At 35.9% G+C, this 21,689-nt stretch overlaps 4 protein-coding genes across 5 annotated transcripts; 3 read left to right on the top strand and 1 right to left on the bottom strand.

Annotated features, from left to right (window-relative positions):
* The first annotated feature begins 721 nt into the window (after nt 1-721).
* LOC102593192 (protein trichome birefringence-like 42) lies at nt 722-4,121 on the top strand. The gene is made up of 5 exons (XM_006360007.1): nt 722-978; nt 1,365-1,536; nt 2,675-2,850; nt 2,926-3,084; nt 3,827-4,121. Exons 1-5 carry the CDS (start codon nt 722-724, stop codon nt 4,119-4,121), a joined length of 1,059 nt encoding a protein of 352 aa, XP_006360069.1.
* A 3,076-nt stretch (nt 4,122-7,197) lies between these two features.
* LOC102580559 (uncharacterized) lies at nt 7,198-11,336 on the top strand. Its single transcript, XM_015314654.1, has 4 exons — nt 7,198-7,926; nt 9,573-9,690; nt 9,851-10,864; nt 10,968-11,336. Exons 1-3 carry the CDS (start codon nt 7,313-7,315, stop codon nt 10,067-10,069), a joined length of 951 nt encoding a protein of 316 aa, XP_015170140.1. The 5' UTR covers nt 7,198-7,312; the 3' UTR covers nt 10,070-10,864; nt 10,968-11,336.
* Nucleotides 11,337-12,558: 1,222 nt separating this feature from the next.
* LOC107063162 (zinc finger BED domain-containing protein RICESLEEPER 1-like) lies at nt 12,559-16,996 on the top strand. The gene is made up of 4 exons (XM_015314658.1): nt 12,559-12,805; nt 14,359-16,360; nt 16,468-16,533; nt 16,625-16,996. Exons 2-3 carry the CDS (start codon nt 14,386-14,388, stop codon nt 16,521-16,523), a joined length of 2,031 nt encoding a protein of 676 aa, XP_015170144.1. The 5' UTR covers nt 12,559-12,805; nt 14,359-14,385; the 3' UTR covers nt 16,524-16,533; nt 16,625-16,996.
* Nucleotides 16,997-18,153: 1,157 nt separating this feature from the next.
* LOC102579690 (trifunctional UDP-glucose 4,6-dehydratase/UDP-4-keto-6-deoxy-D-glucose 3,5-epimerase/UDP-4-keto-L-rhamnose-reductase RHM1-like) lies at nt 18,154-21,430 on the bottom strand. Of its 2 annotated transcripts, none has more exons than XM_006359968.2 (3): nt 21,239-21,430; nt 18,961-20,545; nt 18,154-18,877 (listed from the first exon to the last, which is right to left on the bottom strand). In XM_006359968.2, the coding sequence occupies exons 2-3, from the start codon at nt 20,533-20,535 to the stop codon at nt 18,428-18,430; spliced, it is 2,025 nt and encodes a 674-aa protein (XP_006360030.1). In that variant the 5' UTR covers nt 20,536-20,545; nt 21,239-21,430; the 3' UTR covers nt 18,154-18,427. The 2 variants fall into 2 exon arrangements, with proteins under 2 accessions (XP_006360030.1, XP_015170134.1); XM_015314648.1 differs by having other exon boundaries at nt 18,961-20,548; nt 21,239-21,429.
* Between the last annotated feature and the right edge of the window lie 259 nt (nt 21,431-21,689).

The following is a 21,689-nucleotide window of genomic DNA, read 5'->3' as shown; positions in this document are numbered from 1 at the left end:
GACCATATTATTTAAAAATTTATCTTTAAATATATATATTTGGGCTTTACTTATTCTTATTTACAACAAAGGAAAAGCCCAGCCAAGTTCTTCTAAAGTCATTCTTTCTGGCAACGACGAACGGACGAAGCCAAAGGCTCCCTTGCTTGCTTTTGCTTACCGGACAAGAAGGATTATTAGACCGCGGCGATGGAATCTGGGACGGAGGACTTGTAGTATCTCTCTAGATCTGGCAAAAGCGAAAGACCCCCTAAGATAATTCGAATGGAGGCTGACCGCTGAGCTTGGATGAGAGAGGACTCAGAGCAGAGACAAGCACCCCTCATAGCTCACTTAGATCAATCAGTTCAAGCATTGACTATATATTTTGAATCAGATTTTTAAATTTTCTCTTCAAATATATGTTTGACCATATATTTTAAAAAATTATCTTTAAATATATATATATATATATATTTGACCAAATATTTTAAAATTGTATCTTTAAATATATATTTAACCATATATTTTGAAAAATTATCTTCAAATATATGTTTGACCATTATTCGGTTGCTTTACCTTACTAATTAGTGCACTAATTAATTTGTACCACTAAAAGACAACCAACTAATTAATCACACACCAAAAATCTACACACAAAATTATTATAAAACAGTACAATTTTCTTTTTTCTTTTTACTCAATTTTTAGAGCTCTCAATTTGAGTTCTAAAATTTTCACCATGTCTACTAAAAAAAGTACCAAAATTTACCTTTTTGTTGTTTTTTTGCATCTATTAATAATACTATCTTATGAAGAACAACAATTGAAGAGTTGTAATATTTTTGAAGGAAGTTGGATTTTTGATGAATCTTATCCAATTTATGATTCTTTGAAGTGTCCATTTATAAACCAAGGTCTAAATTGCATAAAAAATGGAAGAAAAGATAAATTTTATCTCAAATATAGATGGCAGCCTACTGATTGTGACCTCCCAAAGTAAGAAACTTCTTTCTTTGTTCCACCTAAATTCCAATGATTTGTGTTTTTTTAAAATTTTGTTTGTTGTTTTTGTTAGTATGATGATGATGATATAAAATGAGCTTAAATGACGAAGTAGATATTCATATAGTCGACCACAACTTGTAACTTGTTTAGGAGTGAGGTGTAGTTGTTGTTGGCGTGTTTGAGATGCGTACACACTACTCTCTTGAAACTCCACTTGTTAGATTATACTATATATTGTTGTTGTATCTCAATGTATGTGACATTGATTGAGTCAAACTTTTGAATTTCAACCAAATTAGGATATGAAATTATTAAGTTTTTTGTTTAAAATAAAATTTATATATTTGGAAACTACTAAAAAAGTAGTATATATGTAGGTTCAATGGTGAAAATCTCCTGAAAAACTTTAGAGGCAAAAATTTCATGTTTGTGGGAGATTCCTTGAGCAGTAACCAGTGGCAATCACTAGCATGTATGCTTCATGCTGCAGTTCCAAATTCTAATTACACATTTGACAGCACAAAGGAACGTTCCGTTCTCTCATTCCCGGTAGGTCAATTTAATCGTTGTCCCTCTATCATCTTCTATTTGGTAGACTTGAATTCTCTGTAAATGATTTCATTATTATTTATTATGTTTTGCATTGCGTCTGTATACTATCTTTAACGTTGATTTGTATGAGTTACTTGAGCTGAGGGTGTTTCGGAAACAACCTCTCTACTTCCACGAGGTAGGGGTAAGGTCTGGGTACATCATACCCTCTCCAGACCCCACCTAGTGGGATTACACTGGATATGTTGTTGTTGTTGGTAAAAGTGCTCCAACGTTCGGACCAATCAAGGGCTGCCCCTTCTTCCCATCACTCTCCATTCTGTAGTACAAACCTTTAGTCATCAAAGCCTTTTTAACTCTATAAAGCCTGGCGTGTATACGTGACTAGCGCTTCAAAAGGCCGTGACTGACACTTTCAAAGGTGAAACTCTTGGTCGTAGTTTGGCGATCTATGTTCAATAGGGTCCGTTAGTCTTTTGATTAGAATAAAATTCGTGATTTTGACAGGTTAAAAGTTCCGGTCACTTGCAAAAAGTATTTGCTTCCTTTTGTCCCGTGAGGAACTAATAAGTAGTAATAATTTAATTGATTTAGTATGATTCGATATGATCTGACTCCAATTTCAACAATGCTAGCATGTTATAATATCGATAACATATTAGTGAATGATCTTATATCCTGCAGAGGGGCTAATTGCTGGAATTCTTTCAATATGTGATAGATTCTTCGATTTAGCAGATTTTCATATATAATTGTTGTGGTTAGTGCCAAGATGTTAAACTGCAATCGTTCTTCGAATACTTAGCCAATGATGAATTTTCTGTCCGACATAGAGAAGCATCAACTGCTAAAATACTTGAAATAGATTCAGTAATTACCCTGCTGCTAGCATGACATTTTGTTATTGTCTATGTTTGCTCGGATCCTCCAAAAATGTTGCCAGGTATGTGTCAGATCCTCTGAAAGTATTGCATTTTCGGAGGACCATACACGAGTACACCAACATTTCTTTGGAAGATTCAAGCAACACATAGATTGTTGTGGGATTTGATAAACACTAAAATCTCTTCTTGTTCCGAAACTTCTGATATGTATTCTTCCCTTCTTTCTCATGATCTCTTTTTTTCTTCTGAAGGAGTTTAAGTTCACAGTCACATTCTTGAAAGACGGATTTCTCGTTGACTTAGTGGTTGAGAAAGTAGGACGAGTTCTCAAGCTCGACACTCTCAGCCAGACTGAGCTGTGGAAAGGAGTTGATGTCTTGATCTTTAATAGCTACCATTGGTGGATACATACTGGACGCCAACAAACGTACACTTCTTCTTCACTAACTTACTAGAAACCGAACTTCGTTATTTTACATTGTCCTGTTCTTTTTGTCCACAGGTGGGACTATTTTCAAGTTGGTGACAAACTCTACAAGGAGATGGACCATATGGCAGCATACAAGATTGCTTTAACTACTTGGGCTAAATGGATCGATTCCAACATTAATCCTGCTGTGACTAAAGTGTTCTTCCAAGGAATTTCTGCTGTTCATGCTCGGTAAGTTCTATCACAGCTTCTCATTTCTCTCGTAAACATTTAGGGCTTGTTTGGTTGATCGTATTAAGATGATTGATCCAGGATTGAGTAAATACAGTGTTCTGTTTCCCGGATACATAACTAATGCACTGTTTAGTTGGTTGTAAACGAAAAGAACAATCTCCGAGTGCATGACTAATGCAGTGGTTGGTCGGCAATACAAAATAATTGTCCGAAATAAGTTATACGATGTATTATTCTCTGCGGATAGAATGTGAAATAAGTGTACATGTATTAGCAATACGAGAATTTAAACTATTGAAAAGACAATAGTGATCTTAAAGTAAGTAATTCCTGCATCAAAAAACATATTCATTGTTATTCACTGCATAAACAATTTTGCATTATAATCCCAATATAAGCCTTGGAGCAACAGTAAAGTTGTCTCCATCTGACCTACAGGTCACATGTTCGAGTCGTGGCATTAGTCTCTAATGCTTGTGTCATGGTAAGCTTTCTAGTCTACATCCCCTTGGGGTTTGACCCTTCCCTGGACCTTCCGTGAACGCAGAATGCTTCATTCACCGGACTTTCCTTTTTAATCCCAACATACTAGTATGTGATAACGTGAACCAAACAACAACTTAGTCTCGACGAATTGAAGATCAATCACATTTTCTAGCAAGTTTCCAAGTATATGATTTGTCTTGTAGAATTCTAGACCATTTTCTTCAACTTAGTTCTGTTTCCTCGATCTTTTCAGTGGCAAGGATTGGAATGAACCACAGGTGAAGGACTGCAGCGGACAAACAAAGCCAATAGAGGGATCAACGTATCCTGGTGAAAGATATCGAGGAGAGGCAGTGGTGAAAAGTGTCCTAAGTAACATGACAAAGCCTGTCAATTTACTTGATATTACACTGCTTACACAACTACGAAAAGACGGACACCCCTCGAGAATTGCTAGTGGCGGATTGAACGACTGCAGCCACTGGTGTGTAGCTGGTGTTCCAGATGCTTGGAATGAACTATTGTACACAATCTTGCTCCAGAAATGATTTTTGAAGGACTGCAGCCACTGGTGTGTAGCTATTCACCGGACTTTCCTTTTTAATCCCAACATACTAGTATGTGATAACGTGAACCAAACAACAACTTAGTCTCGACGAATTGAAGATCAATCACATTTTCTAGCAAGTTTCCAAGTATATGATTTGTCTTGTAGAATTCTAGACCATTTTCTTCAACTTAGTTCTGTTTCCTCGATCTTTTCAGTGGCAAGGATTGGAATGAACCACAGGTGAAGGACTGCAGCGGACAAACAAAGCCAATAGAGGGATCAACGTATCCTGGTGAAAGATATCGAGGAGAGGCAGTGGTGAAAAGTGTCCTAAGTAACATGACAAAGCCTGTCAATTTACTTGATATTACACTGCTTACACAACTACGAAAAGACGGACACCCCTCGAGAATTGCTAGTGGCGGATTGAACGACTGCAGCCACTGGTGTGTAGCTGGTGTTCCAGATGCTTGGAATGAACTATTGTACACAATCTTGCTCCAGAAATGATTTTTGAAGCTAGTGTATTGAATCTTGAATCTCAATTTTTCATATATAAATGGAAGTTGATGGCTAGGTGGCTTTTATTTTGCTGTTGTTATTGCTTTTTTGTCTATTCTATTCTTGAGCGAGGGTTTATCGAAAACAACCTCCCTAACCTCACAAGGTAGGGGTAAGGTCTGCATACATTCTACTTTCTCCGAACCCACCTTGTGAGATTATACTAGATATGTTGTTGTTGTTGTGGTGGTTTGATGGCTAGGTGGCTTCCCCGCATAAGAAAAATGTCTAATAAGTATACTTTTTGAGTAGTTTAAGTGTTCAATAGGAATAAGTCCAAGACGTGGATGATCAGATGATTCATCATTAGAATATTATACTCAGTCCCAACCTTTTGCTAAGGTCAGACAAATATCTATAACTTATTTATGCTGACGTTCGACATAGAGCTTTTTGGTTAAGTTATAACAAGAGTATTCATGACTAAGCAACATCCAACAACTTCAGTCCTTTTGGTTTGCACTAAAATGGCTTAAAGTAGCCTCGAGGAGTCCGGCTTCTAACATTGCGGACAAGTTTCAAAAGTCTAACTTTGTGTACATGTAGGAAGTAAAATATTTACTTGATTATTTTGCGAGTTTCATATCTAAATTGTCGAGTGTTTGTGTTTCATATCACCAATTATTTATTAAAACATATCTCGACTAATATATGATGGTATGTGGTGTACATTCTCTTTTTTTATTTACAAATGGTATCAAATGGCATTCCATGTGGATAGTTAAAGAAATCAAATGAATCTTTTTTAAAAAAAATCAAGCATAATGATTAAAAACACACTTTTTTTGCAAGTATCCATAATAGTGAATTGTAAAGATGTAAAACTATTTCATTAGTAAGACTAATGTTATTTTCATTTACATTTTCAAAGAGTCAAAACTTCTTCTTATATATAGTATGTATATCTTGTTGTATACAAGATTTGGTTCATAATACAAAATTTAGTTCATAATTATTCTACTTTTTATGTTATGAATTTCGATTATCTTTGTCTCGCAACAAAACTTTTCATTATCTACATTATACATAGCTTTACCTGCTGTATACAAAGCTTGCAACATAATACAAAAATTAACTCGATAACTATTCTATTTTTATATATATAAAATTTCAACTATTTTTACCTTGAGATAAAACTTTTCATTATAAACACAAAGCATATATTGCCTTGCTGTATATAATTTTGCCTCATAAGGCAAAACTTAGGAAATTTAGACAAGGGCAACATTCCATCACATATGATACACTATGAATTGGAATCATTTATGCCTCAAAACAAATATAAAATATATAATTAACAAAAAATTGCATTTGAGAATAAAATATCAATGATATGTTTGTTTAAAAGGGTCAAATAAGCATTTGTTAGCTAACATAATATTAAATTGCATTACAAAGCACTAGTTACCAACTAATGTCATTATTTCACAAGTTAAACATTTTATCCAATGTTTAATACATTAATTTCAATTATGTGTCTCCTAAAACACTTATTCTTCAATCATCTTCTTCTTCTTACCTGGGGATTATGCTTTATCATCTTTAACATCTACACGTTTCCATTTCTTTTTACTACATTTCAATGAGGTCGATGAAATGCTAGGTACAAAATGCATAAATTTGAAATTCAAAAGATCGCCACCTAAGAAAAAATCAAGTTACGAGTTATAATAATATGATATTGAAATTCTAACAAGAAGTAATCTTCTTCTCATACCTTTTCCATAAAATCTAAATACCTTATCTGTTCATGTATCCAATTATACTCATGTCTGTCAATAAGAAGAAATCACACCATAAGTATAAATGCGATAATTTATAATCAAAGAACTTCACATAGATAGGTAGGTTGAAGAAGCAGAAGAAGCTAATACTACCTTATCTCGGCTTGAATCTTCTCAAATTTTGTCCTCTGCTAAGAGTTTTTGGTCTAATATCTACTCCGTCTCCAACAAATTTGTCTAGTCCATTTTCCACCGATTAAATTAACTTCAGATAGATAAAGATACTTTTGTCCAAAAATCCCCATTTTATAAGTAACAAAAACAAAAATTAAGTACCTGAGATACAAGAAGTAAAAATCAAACACTAATCTGTTAGGCAATTTGTACAAAAACATAAAAACTTTAGGTTGTGGTATAACAAAAAATCATGAAAATTGTTTCTTAAAATTTATTTCTAGAAAAATAAAGGAATTTCATGCTTATTTTTCTTTTTGTATTCGGTACATAAGCAAAATTCTAACAATAATTTTATATAATCAAAAGAAATACTATGAAACGTAAAGATGTGGGATATTGAAGATACAAACCATCATAGTAGAGTAAAGATGTGATATGTAAAAAGATGGATAAGACAAAATCATAATAGATTATCACTTATAGAACATAATTTCTCTATTTTTATTTAAAACAAATATTTTAACCAACCAAACGTGAAAAAATCGAAAAGCAAAACTAACCCCTAACCCAACCCGACCCATAAGTAACTCCATGTAGTTTTATTTGGGCCCAAATAGATGTATTGCTTGCAAAATCCCTAAAAGCCCTCTAATGGCAGAACTTCATCTTCCCTGTATATGCTCATCAATCGTTCAGTTCAGTGACCAAATTACCAAAAAACTCACCAATGATATACCTGAGAAAGTTCAATTCTTGGCGTTTTCTAACAATAGCATCAACATGCTTGAATTCTTCAATCCCATATCAATTTTCATCATTTTTGGGGAGACCCTTTTCATTTTCAGCTCAGATTGAGAAAGAATCAACTAGTTCAGATAGTGCAGCAAAGAAACCATTGGGTGTTTTCTTCCAAGAAGCTGTTGGTCTGTTAGAAAAGTCTGAAAACAAAGAATTGAAGGGTAAATTGGAAAAATTGGAGGAAGAAGTGAGGTTTTTGCTGGAGATGAGGAAAAATGAAAAGGAAGCTAGAAATGGTGATGGGGTATTGGAAAATAAGGGGAAGAGCAAGAAATTACATGAATTGTTTATGAATGAGGAGGTTAAGAGTGTAAAATCAGTGAAGTCGACTCCGTTGAGTATGGAGGATCATACTGTGTTCAAAGAGCTTTCATCTGATATGGTGATGTTTGTCACTCATTTATACAATGAAGGGTACTTTAAATATTCAAACTTTCTGTCTGGGAAGAAGTTTGACATTACATGCTTCGACAATAGCTATGCCCGTAATTTTATAACGTATGCAGCTAAGCAGTTTGGTAGAGATCACCAAGAGATTGTTAAGTAAGAATCACTTTAGTTACATTCACTCATTTTCATATTGATTGCTACTATTGGTTTTCTGTTTGTTATGTTTATTCATCGAAGTTTATTAGTCTAATTTGTGTTTTGTTAGTCTACCGAAATCTTTAACAATATAGAATTTAGTATGCTAATTATTGGGTAAATACGGGAAGTATTTGTGTTTGCCTTGTGCAAACATAGAAGCTAACAGTTTGTAAACTGAATAATGTTCGTGATAATGGAGGAAGAAAATTGGAAAAGCTAATAGAGGATGGAGGCTAGAAATGATAATGGGGTGTTGGAAAATGAAGGAAAGAGTAAAAAGTTAAACAAATTGTTTGTGGATGAGGAGGATAATGAGAGTGTAGATTTAAGAAAGTTGACGGTGTTGACTACTGAGGATCATACTGTGTACAAACTACAAAGAGCTTCCACCTGATATGGTGATGTTTGTGACACATTTATACAATGAAGGGTACTTTAAAGATTCATACTTTTTGCCTAGGAAGAAGTTTGATATTACTTGCTTCGAGAATAGCTATGCCCTTGATTTTGTAAAGTATGCAAGCTGGGCAGTTTGGTAGAGATCACCAAGAGATTGCTATTCTTCTTCATAACTTTGAAAATGATTTATGAAGATGAATCCTTAAACATCCAATGAAGTTATGACCCTCAATCTTCCGTTTGAAGTACAAAAGTTTAGCCGTAAATCACTTATCACGTCTAAGCTTTAGAGGAAATAACAGATGCTTTGGGGAATCCTACTTGTGAGTCTGGGGAGGGATCGGATGGTGGAGTGTACGGAAACGTTATCCCTACCTTGTGGAGGTGGAGAGGTTGTTTCCGAAACACCCTCCACTCAAGTGCATCAAATCAAAATAGAAAAAGTTTTATATATAGTAGTAAAAAGAATTACCTTAATAACAAGACTTTTGAAATTGATTCTTCAAGAAGAATCCTTCAACTTCCAATCTCCCGATTGAAGTACAAAAGATTAGCCCTAAATCGCCTATCACATCTAAGCTTCTAGGAAATGACGAATGCTTTGGGGAGAAAAGATTGTATTGGGTGATTAATTTGTAAAATGAAAACGGGTTGGGTTTTAATAAATGAGTGGGATTTAATTTAATCCTATATTGAAAATGTGGCAAGCTTAGAATGATACATGACTATTTTATAGACCCAAATTTGACCCCAGCTGGTCCGTTAGTTTCAAGGCTATGTTTGAGCCCAAAAGAAAAAATTAAGGGTATTTTTAGACCAAAAGGTTAACAAATGGTATTTGTTAGCCATTTTCAACACGTTAGGGGTATTTTTTTCCCTTTTAAGTTTTTTTAAGACCCAAATCCATAAGTTTCAGAGGTATGTTTGAGCCCCCTAAAAAAATGTTACGGGTACTTTTAGACCTAAAGGTTAACGGAGGGTATTTGTGAACCATTTCAATAGGTTACATGTATTTTTGGCCCTTTTCCGAACTTGAAAAGGTGACTGATGCTGTCTTTCGTTTGGAATGGTTCATCTTGACGAATTCCCACATGTCGCTTGTACTGTGTTCAGGATGTTTTTCTTTGTTTAGTTTAGACACTGCTTTATGCCCCTTAGCTTTCTTCATTCAGTTCCTTAATCTACTAAACTTGGTTGTTCAGATGGTTCTCTGGCAGTGACCTGAAAAAAGTCGCCCTTTTTGGTTGCCCTTCTATTGCAAAGCAGAATGTTTTATCTGCTAAGAGGTTGCGTAAATATTTCAGAATTCAAGAAGATAATGTGAGTCACTTTTGCTCTTAAGAAACTTCATCACTTCCTTTCACTGCTCCTAAGATCAAATAAGATTACGTAAAATTTTCTTTGGGACATTCTCAAATTTTCTTCCACCTTCCTTCTATATACCCCTTATGATCTAAAATGTTACGTGCCTTTACTTCAGGTATGCAGCAAATGTGCCTTAAAAGCATCATGCAAGTTTGTGAATCAGAATGTAAGGAAAGGCGATAGGACAAATTTACACTTGGCTGCCGTATTGAGGGTCATTATTCTGTATGCGCTGGAATCAGTTCCTCCTCAGCTAGTAATACCAGATGAAATAAAGGCTTCTGTCAGTCGGTTGTTGATGGACATTTTGAGACTTAGTCAAACTGTGTCTTAATGCTTCTTAAGAATCCGATGAGTTGATCAGCATATAGGTAAAATTGGTCTGATATCCCGACATGATCATGCTAGTTCTATGTCTTGTTGTAATCTATTTTGTCATGCTTAGTCACAACTAGTAGTGCCTATGGTAATGAATCAACGTGCCAATATGGGAAGTCGGGTTGAATCTCTGGATAACAACGGAACCTTTGTTGGTAGAGGTAATCAAAGTCAATTGCTCATTTCTTATAGGAAATCTGTGAATGCTTCTCCTTCGAAACACATCTTTCTTGATCCACGACCTGAGATCTTTAACAAGATTTCGTTTAACTTTGCAGATAACCTAAATGTACCGAAGTCAAATATTTGCGTTTGCATGAAATATATCAAGAAGTTTCTCCCATAAATGTACTAAGAATTGCTTCTTTAGAACAGAAATTTGGTAATATTTGCCATATTTGATAGTGATGTTTAATACTGAATATATATCTGGTAATTGTGGTATTCATTTGATTGAATTCAATGTATACTAAATGTGATGTTCATTTAGAATGTAAATGACTAATAATCTTGTTGAATGGAAAAATGAAAGGCTACTGAAATCGTTCTTTACTCGCTTTAAGTATTTCCCTCTAGCCCGTGAAAGTGAAGTTAAACCCAATCTGACACATCTTCTAAAAAGAAATGTGAATTTGGTCCTTTAAACTAAATGTGGCAAAAGGAAAGGAAAATTTATGGACTGATCCCGTCATCTCCACCTTCACCTTGTAGGAACTACGAGATCATCCCATGGACCCTTTCGGCATTCAGGGTTAGATCAGTCACATTTTCTTGCAAGTTTCCATTCAGTATATGATTTTTCTTGTAGGATTCTAGACCATTTTCTTCAACATAATTCTGTTTCCTCTTTTCAGTGGCAAGGATTGGAATGAACCAAAGGTGAAGGACTGCAGTGGACAACAAAACCAATAGAGGGATCAACTTATCCAGGTGAAAGATATCCAGAAGAGGCATTGGTGAAAAGTGTCCCAAGTAACATGACAAAGCCTGTCAATTTACTTGATATTACACTGATTACACAACTACGAAAAGATGGACACCAGTCGAGAATTGCCAGTGGTGCGTTGACGGACTGCAGCCACTGGCGTGTAGCTGGTGTACTCTGTTTGGAATGAACTATTGTACGCAATCTTGCTCCAGAAATAATTTCTGAAGCTAGTGTATTGAAATCTTGAATCTCAATTTTCATGTATAAATGAAAGCTGATGGCTAGGTGGCTTTTATCTTGCTGTTTTGTTTCCTCGGTTCTTGAGCCGAGGGTTTATCAAAAACAGCCTCCCTAACCCCACTAGGTAGGGGTAAGGTCCGTTTATAGTCTACTCTCTCACAACTCGCACCTTGTGGGATTATATTGGATATGTTGTTATTATGATTTGATGGATAGGTGGCTTCCATGCATAAGAGAAGTGTCTAACAAGTGTCAACAGGAACAAGTCCAAGTTATAGCGTTTAAGTAAAAGAAACAGACAAGTTTAAAGGTCATTTTTGGATTATTATATGATGATTTTTGAACTTTTCTATAATAGAAAAAGATAGACTAGAAACGACATTTGTTATGTCAATGACACCAAATGAATATTAAATGAATGAGATTGAGATATGGATGAAATATAATGAAATAGAGCCACTTTGAGGTTCCCTCTGAAACGAGGCAGGTAAGGGAGCCAGTACGAAGAAGTTTCTGGAGTTACGAAAGAAGCTTTGAGCTTATGTTGATCATATGGCCCGGTGGCGAAGACATCCTTCTACAAGGAGGTAGACATTAATTTTACAAATCATAAAGAATATAAGTGTTACGATACGATACCTAAGGAGAGGTTTTTACGAAATATAGTAAAATAAACATCAATTTAGTACAAGAAGTAAAGTTTAAGTACCTCTACAGTTTCAGATCCAAACATACATTCACAGTCACAAGCCAAATTGCAATAGTAAATTCATAAGTAACACAAGAAAGAGTAAAAAAATAAATCACTTTTACTTATTGTTGTATGCCTTTTTCGAAAGTCAATTTGACTAATTTTCAAAGTTAAATTAGATTAAATTAATTTGATATTTTAAGCAAAAAATTTAAATATTCAAAAACTATACAGAAAATACTATAAATTGCAATTTTTTTTGCATGTTAATATGATTAAAAAATACATCGTAAAATGATAGTCAAAGTTCGTATAGTTTAACTCTAAAAAAAGAAAATCATGACATTAAAAGTGGACGAAGGGAGTATTATTTCTATATTCCACTTAAAAGATTATACTAATTATATTATTGTCGTTGAACGTTAAATATGTTGATCATAAAGATCCTATAAATAACTATGGACCAAACGTGATAATCTTCCTTTTAGAAATTTAGAAATAATAAAATCCAGAAGCTTAAGAAAAAAATAAATCTCAAAAAATAAAATAATAAAAAGAGAATATCCATTTTAACTAAACACACCTAACCCTAAACCAACCCGACACGACCCGACCCGAATTCGGGTACATCTTCAAAAACGGACCCTTCAAATGTGTGAACCACCCAAATTCCAGATCACGCAATCGGGCATTCTTACCGGATCTTCCCGGTTTACGGTTCAATCTTCTCTTCTCCGTTTAATAATCCAAAACCCTAACCCTATTCACTTTCGGATCCTCCGATCGGATCTATCTGACAAAGACGTCAACGGAAAAGTTCTTCACTTTCTCAGGTTTGCATTTTTCTGTTCATTATTAGCCGGATTTAAACCCGAATCCCTGTCAAGTACATCTATTTGAGCTCAATTTTGATGGTTTTTTGTACATTTTTTGATATATTGGGGCTGAATAGAGTTGAATGGATGTAGAGGATTTTGTTTAATGGATCTCAAGTAGTTTGACATTGAGGGGTTGTAGACTGATTGATTGACTTTTTAGGTAAAGATTGATTTTTTAATGTTTTTCTTCTGTGGATTTTGAATAATGTAATTTGGGATGTCTAGTTTTGTTGTTGTGATTTAGGATTTGGATCATGTGGGTGTTGTGTTCACCAAAGAGACAATGATGGTAAGTGTTGGAGATTGGTTGAGCTGGTTAATGAGCTTAAGTTGGGTGTGGGGTGTGGGGGGTGGGTGTGATGCATATAATTTTTCCTGTGTCAAGTTACTGTGGCTATTGTCGTGGATCAATGTTGTCGTGAATTTTGTGAACATGTCTCCTTTAGGGAAATGCCACGTCTATCAAACCTGTAGTAACCCGTTGTTGTTACTGCTCTCATTTATGTATTTCCTTTTTCAAACTGCTTGGAAATGCTTTATTTTTAAGGTGAGGGTATATCGAAAACAACATATGTATCTCTACGAGGTAGGGGTAAGGTACACTCTACCCTCCCCAAACCCCAATTGTGGGATTACACTGGGTATGTTGTTGTTGTTGGGTGGGTAGTCTCTGGCTTTTTATAGTAGAGGTCACGATGTAGAAGAACTTACGTTTCTACTGCTTTTGTCTGTATGAGTTGCTTGTCCCATTGTTTATGGATTGTTGACTGGTGCAATGGGTGCTTCGTGTCAATTATGTATAGCCTTCACTTGTAATTCGGTGGATCTTTAGCTGTGTGGAGACTGCTGATTTCTTGTCTCGTGGCTAGTTTATGTGTCGCCTCACCATCACCCCAAACCTCACAAAAGAAAAAGAATGAGGAAACAAAAGATCATATATGCTACTCATCATTATTTTGCTCTCAGTTTGTTGTTTTTGTTTCATTATGAAAAAGTTGGTTATGATTTATTAAATAGAGAAACGTGGTCAGAGGATTCATATAACCCCAACTTGTTTGGTGCTGAGACTTCGTTGTTTTTTCGAAAAAACAATGTTATGTCAAACTTCCGTCTAGAAAATCTGTGATTTGGTATGCACAGAGATAAAGTTCATACTGAGGGAGGGATTGAGCATAAATCAGATAGGCAAACTGACTCCAGTTGAAAGATTTGTGACGAGTATTGGTCTGGGTCCTTTAAAGTTTCAAGATTGCATACATAAAAATCTTAAGCAATGTCTTTTTTTCTAAATAACAGAATCTACAGCAATGCCTACAATCATCAGAATAATATTATGAGGTTCAGAACTTTCGTTTGCTTCTCTGTTCCTTTCTTCAGATACTGTATTTGGTTAATAGCTTTTAAGTACAACCTTTTTCAATTCCTTTAAATCTGTCATTGCATTCTACTTGGTTGCTGTTGTTTCGCCATTTAACAGCATTTTGGACCAAACCATTTGATGATAACAGATTGGTTAATTTGGCTTCATCCATGCCATGGAAATTCCAACCGAAACCCCAATAAAGAAACCAAAGCGATTGACATCCGTTGTGTGGAACCATTTTGAAAGAGTTCGAAAGGCAGATATCTGTTATGCCGTCTGTGTGCATTGCAAAAAGAAGCTTAGTGGATCAAGTAACAGCGGAACAACTCATCTGAGGAATCATTTGTTGCGGTGTCTAAAAAGATCCAACTATGATGTTACCCAAATACTTGCAGCGAAGAGAAAGAAAAAAGACCCTACTCTTGCAGTTGTCACCTATGAAGAAGGACAAAGGAAAGAAGAAACCATTAGTCCTGTGACAACCTTTAAGTTTGATCCAGAGGTAAAGAAAGAGGAAGTTAACGTGCCTATCAACCTTGGCAGTGTTAGATTTGATCAAGAGCGGAGCCGTCTGGATCTTGCCCGTATGATTATGTTACATGGTTATCCTTTAGCCATGGTTGACCATATTGGATTCAAAATATTTGTCAAGAATTTACAGCCACAATTTGAGGTTTTGACTAATAGTGCTGTTGAACTAGATTGTATGACTATTTATGCAAAAGAGAAACAGAAGATGTATGAAGCGATCCATAACTTGCATGGAAGAATTAGTCTTTCTGCTGATGTTTGGGATTCATCGGAAAATGCACGGTATATGTGCTTGACTGCTTTTTACATTGATGAAGACTGGAAGCTTCAGAAGAAAATGCTGAATTTCATCACACTGGACCCTTCTCACACAGATGACATACTTTCAGAAGTTGTTATAAAAAGTTTGACAGACTGGGCCATTGATCGTAAGTTGTTTTCTATGACTTTCGATCATTGTACGGGCTATGAAGAACTGATTTTTAGGATCAAAGACTGGCTTTCTCAAAACAGGCCTCTGTTAAAGAATGGTGAATTGTTTGATGTGCGCTGTGCAGTACAGTTAATGAAATCAATTGTTTCCGATGTCATGGAAGCAATTCGAGATGTGACCCACAAGGTCCGAGAAAGCATAAGGCATGTTAAAAGTTCACAAGTAACCCTAGGAAAATTCAATGAGATTGCTCAGCAAGCTGCGATTAGTGGTGAGAGACCTTTGATTCTTGACTGCGGACAGCAGTGGAGTTCAACATACTTAATGCTTGAAGCTGCCTTAGACTATAGGGGAGCCTTCTGTCTACTAGAAGAGCATGACCCTACCTACACTAGTGCCTTGTCTGAAACAGAGTGGGATCATGCTAGTGCCGTTGCTGGCTATGTGAAACTTTTTGTTGAAGTTACTAATGTTTTCACAACAAATAAGTATTCAACTGCCAACATATATTTCCCAGAAATATGTGATATTCACATCCAGTTGATTGAATGGTGTAAGAATCCTGATAATTTTCTAAGTGATATAGCACTGAAGATGAAAGAAAAGTTTGACAGATACTGGAGCAAGTGCAGTTTGACTTTGGCAATAGCAGCAATACTGGATCCAAGGTTCAAGATGAAGTTGGTGGAGTATTACTATCCTCAGATTTATGATTCTGATGCGCCAAATCAGATCAAAGCAGTATCTGATGCCATAAGGGAGCTTTCCAATGAGTATGCTATGGGCTCATCTTCGCTTGATCCAGATACGGCTGGTGCTTCTGGCAGCTTAGCCAGTACCACTATTGGCACGAGGGACAGACTTAGGGGTTTCGACAAGTTTCTCCATGAAACTTCACAAAGCCACAACATGACATCAGATCTTGACAAATACTTGGAAGAGCCAGTCTTTCCTCGCAATTATGATTTCAGCATATTGAATTGGTGGAAAGTTCACACACCAAGGTACCCTATATTATCGATGATGGCACGTGATATCTTGGGAGTTCCTGCATCCACTCTTGGACCAGAGTTGGCATTCAATAACAGAGGCAGGGTGCTTGATCATCATCGCAGTTCACTGAATCCAGGTGCTAGAGAAGCTCTGATATGTGGTCAAGACTGGTTGCGCATGGAATCTGAAGGTAATTGCATCTGATTTACATTTTCTTCTGCTAAACCTTTTAGGTGCCGGCATAAGTTATGGTTTACTTTTTAAGTTTATAATGGATGATTGAACTTCAATTGCCAGAATATAACTCACCTCACATCTACACTGCTGTGCCACTTACGGTGGAATCAAAGTAGAGCATGCTTGGTATGTTTCTTTATCTTCACAACTTGTTTCTTATTCCAAGCCTTTCTAGTGTGTTGTTGATCTTCTAAATTGTTGTTTATCCTTTTTGCAGTTTGATTGGAGGATCATTCAATCAGGACACCAGTGTTTGATTTCTGTCAGTAACTTTGAACTTAAATAAGTATCAAATTAGTGCAAAGAGAGTTGATTAATTTGATTCTTAAATACAAGTATTTCTTTAGGATCAACAATTTCTTGCAATTTTCTTGTCTTTTTTTAAATTGTAAATGTTGATTGCAGTCGAGATATGTTGTTCCACCCTGGGAATGTGGTGGTGGGGGTCAGGGGATTGTTTCCTATGAACCCGGAATTTTCACAAGTTTTCCTAGGGGAGGAGTTAGAGGGAAAGGTTGTGTTCAGATGTGGTGTTATGAAAAGATGTATCTTTCTACTTGTTTAATTAATGTGTAGTAGCTTTCATTTTCCTCCCTCTTTTCAGGTAGTTTATCTTAATATGAAGTAAATAGTTCTATATCAGACTTATTTGACGTCCACCTTCTGTTAAGTATTGCCAATCCCAGTTACTTATCTTGTGCTTTTGAGCTCGATAAGGCGTAGCAGAGTTCATATCACCAGCCCCGGGGCTTTGGTCTAGTGGTAGGAACACAACCACACACATCACGGTTATTTAAGTGAAGAAGGGTAGATGAGCAGCTCATTATCTACTGATGCTTCCCTAATAAAGGGACTATGCCAAATGAATAGAGTTGAGGACCCTTCGACTTCCTATTTTCCATCTCTACCTTCTCACGGTGAGATGGAAACGAAGTGGGGTCAACTGGAGTGGAAGCCAAAGGACAGGGTCGAGAATCTGTGTTCGATCCAAAGAACCACCCCAGATACGATTTTGTTCCCCCTTCATACTACCATGACTTCAATTCAACAGTCAATGTGATTTATTCACTCCGATTTCAGGCATTAAACTATCATAACATACTTCTAATATCGAGGGCTGATTCATTCACTCTGTGAATGCAAACTTTCATTTCGAGTGTATTTAGTATAGTTATAAATCTTCAAAATGCATTTTTTTTTTCTGAGAAATATTTTTCATTCATTAATCAAACTTTGAAGAATATTTTCTATGAAAATGACTTGCCTTGTACCAACACAATACTATTTTGTGACAACAAAAGTGAACTTCATAATTTGCCACTAAAATACAAGTACAAAGCAATTAATCACACACTAGAAGTATCATTTTCTTATGAATTTTCTATTGGGTGCTTCTGTTTACTACTTGAAAAATCCTGGAGAAGAACAAATGAAGATCAGAATTTGATCAAATTTGGACTAATCTGGAAATGCTACGACATGATTATCACCAACTATTTATCAAAACACGCTTCGAAATTAATTAGTCAACTGCCTTGTGAACAAAAATTATGGGCAGAGTAAATTGTGACGCGCCTTTTGATAAGCACTTGGTCAAGTCACCTTTGAGGTGTGTTGTTATAAACCATTGGTGATGGTTTAGGTAGAAACACAACTGCAAACACCTAATAGTTCAAATATGCAACTCGTAAAAAAGTGATACTCAAAGTGTATTTTTTCGATAATTTATCTAAAAGAATAAAGAGATTGAGCAAGAAAAAGTTCATACTTTCATATATCAAATTCAACAAATTACACCAGACCTTTTAACATACTCATTTAACCACAGATACAGGGAAAACAAGCCTATCCAAAATTCCAAATCTTCCACAAAGAAGGCACAAATATTATGAATTCATACAAAAATAACAAGGAACAACAGCTAATCACTAATGATGATCTAAAAAATTTAGAGAATTCGAGGAACTAACAATGAATAATAGCTAAAATAGCATACAAAATTCTTGAGGACACAGTCTTTTTATGCAGAGGTTTTCTTGTTTGGTTCAAAAACATTCTTGATCAGTGACTCTTTGATTGATAGCAACTCAGGGAACTCTTTCTTCAACTTTGATGCATCCATCTCATTGTTACTGCGAGCTGCAACGATTACCTTGGCCTGCTCTTCCACTGTGAAGTTGGCATAAGTAAATGCTGGATCGATATATTTCTTGTACATTTCCAATATCTCATTATGGCTCACAACACCAGGGTTTGTGAAATTCCATATGCCTCTGAGGTTACGCTTTGCCATCTCAATTGAAATCGGAAGAAGCTCATCCAATATGGTCATACTGTTAGGAATATTGACCACCTTATTGTAGCGGCTGATCTTGGTAATGAAATTGCGAGGGTTGCTGAGATCTGAAGATATTGGCATGCGAACTCTGAGTGTGCAAACATTGTCATAATTTTTCAACAGATCTTCGACCTAGTTAAAGAAAACAAGAAAATACGTTAGTGCCTAAATAAGAGAATGATGTATTATGGATCAAAGTCTAAACAAGTGCTTACCATGGCCTTGGTCTTTGAATAGAAAGAACCAGCGAAATTGGGTGTGTCTTCCTCTTTGAACCCAATACCAGAACCTTCTGGATGTGCAGCATCATACTCAAATATGCAGCCAGTGGCAAAGTTCACCATCAGGAGGCCATTCTCTCTGCAAACATCTGCCAAGTTTAGAGTACCAGCAACATTTGTGCGAATTGTTTCTGGTTTATGACTCTCACACCAATCAACATTGGGTCTACCAGTGACACCAGCAGCATTGAATACATGTGTGGGCTTGACAGAATTAATGTCTGCCAAAAGCTTTGAGCGATCTTCCAAACGTCCCCTGCCATACTCATAAGGAATTCCCTGTTTCTCACACAATTTCCCTAGCACACCGCCAATCCACCCAGTCCTACCATAGATCAAGAACTTAAAAGGGGATTTCTGAGGCACATTGCTGGTCTTTGAAGCTGGAGCTGCCGTTTTGGTTTCATTGGACTTCCCTGAGAATTCGGTAGATCCAGAATCATATTTCTCAGCTCCATCCAAATTTCTTTCTATATCACCAGGCATCATCAGCATTCTAGGATGGGGAAGCAATGCTCCAGAGACATCCCCCCACCAATCAGGGTTATTCTTATACCATTCAATAGTCTTTTTCAGACCCTCTTCCCACATGGTCGTCTCAGACCAACCCAAGTTCTTCAACTTCTGATCATCCAGAAAGTACCTTTGGTCATTAAATGGCCTGTTCTCCACAAACTGAATAACTTTCTCTGAATCTATGTTAAAGAGTTTGCATATATCTTGGGCAACATCAATCACTCTTCTCTCTTTTGTAGTTCCAATGTTATAAACGTGACCGACCTCTCCCTTGTGTAGAACAACTTCAAAAGCCTCAGCAACATCCTCACAATAGAGATAACTACGAACATTACAACCATCACCATGAATAGGAAGAGGCTTTCCCCTCATGGCTAAAAGTATAAACTTAGGGATTAGTTTCTCAGGAAATTGGTTAGGACCATAGACATTGTTCCCTCTAGTGGTTATAACAGGTAACCCATATGATCTACCATAAGCCATAACAAGCATTTCAGCCCCAGCTTTTGTGGCTGAATATGGGTTAGTGGGAAGGAGTTGTGAGGCTTCGTGGTTTCCTACAACAGCATCCTCATCAGTCTCCCCATAGACCTCATCTGTACTCACATGGATAAACCTTTTGATCTGACCAGTAACTTTGCAGGCCTCTAATAGTACATGGGTACCATAGATGTTATTCTTAGTGAACTCAAAGCTATTACCAAAGGAGTTATCAACATGGGTCTGAGCAGCAAAGTGCATTATAGTGTCAATGGACTCAGTTATGAGAAGGTAGTTAACGAGATCTGCACTAGCAATGTCTCCCTTAACAAACTTGAAATTAGGGGAAGATCGGGAAGGAATAAGGTTCTTCAAATTTGAACAATAGTCAAGTTTGTCAAGGACAACAATCTTGTAATCAGGGTAGCTCCGAACAAGCCTGTTGGCTACATGACATGCAATAAATCCGGCAGCTCCAGTAATGAGTATATTCTTAGGGGTGTATGTTGACATCTTGAAGCAGCTTCTAACACATGCAAAATTCCAAACCAATATCAAGATTTTGTAGCAACCTCAAATCCATAAGTAAAAATAGCATAGAAAAAACAAAACAATATCTAGTTTCTAATCAATCAATCAACCTAGCTACTCCTCACCTCACTTGAATCTTAGTAGCTTAGTTGGTTAGCTACCTGAACTTTCACCTTGTTGCTAAAAAATCGATTGCTATACCTTGTAATCCCCTCACCCATTTCTCCTCCACCTACCCCCAATTTTTTAATAAAAACACTAACTACTCCTCAATGCAAAACTAGTCGGGGTTGGCAATATGAATCCTCTACATATTCTACTCCATTCCTACTCATTTCAATCCAAAAACTTATTTCTCTAAACCTAATCCCTCGTTTCCCCATTACAAACCAAAATAAAAAAAAACCCAGATCATTAGATCCAAAATTTTCCGAACAATGATCACCAATTCAAATGATTCTCTATCAGATCTGCATAAATTAACCAATGCTAAACCAAAAAAAAAACAGATCAACACCATCAAATTATCAAACAGATCTAACCCAGATACAAATTCTATAACAGAAAATCAATACTGGATCATTTTCTTCAATTTAAATTGCAACAGATCACACAAGATCAAAATAATAACAATAAATTATGCAGAAAAAATTCAATAAATAAAGAAAATATTGATGAAACTTACTGATTCAAATCCCGATCAGGATCCACCCCAACTGAGAGAGAAGGAAAAAAAAAGAGTACAAAATCGCCGAGTGCTTCGGCCTTTATAGAGAGAGAATCAGACAAGAAGGATCAAAGGAACGTGTTTTTCTCTATTTATGGATTCACATACCAAAGAAAATTTAATAAAATAAAGAAATGTAAGCAAATCTCTACTTAATTTTTTGAATGATACAATAATACATAGTCCTATAATTTAATTTATTTTCCGCTAATATTTATGTTCTCCAACTTTACGTGCGTAGATATATATTTTAACTTGTATATGTCAAGTATGACGTGTGTGTCTACTTATTTAACTTTATATAAATTTAAGGGATAAGGGTCTGAAAAATACCCCAACTATGGTCGGATTTGCTGTTGCGATACTAAACTTTCATGAGGACCTATTACCTCCCTAGACTATTTAATAC

The sequence above is a fragment of the Solanum tuberosum genome, unplaced genomic scaffold (assembly GCF_000226075.1).
Source record: "Solanum tuberosum cultivar DM 1-3 516 R44 unplaced genomic scaffold, SolTub_3.0 scf00312, whole genome shotgun sequence".
Classification (NCBI taxonomy): Eukaryota; Viridiplantae; Streptophyta; class Magnoliopsida; order Solanales; family Solanaceae; genus Solanum; species Solanum tuberosum.
This window is presented reverse-complemented; position numbering and strand designations above follow the sequence as displayed.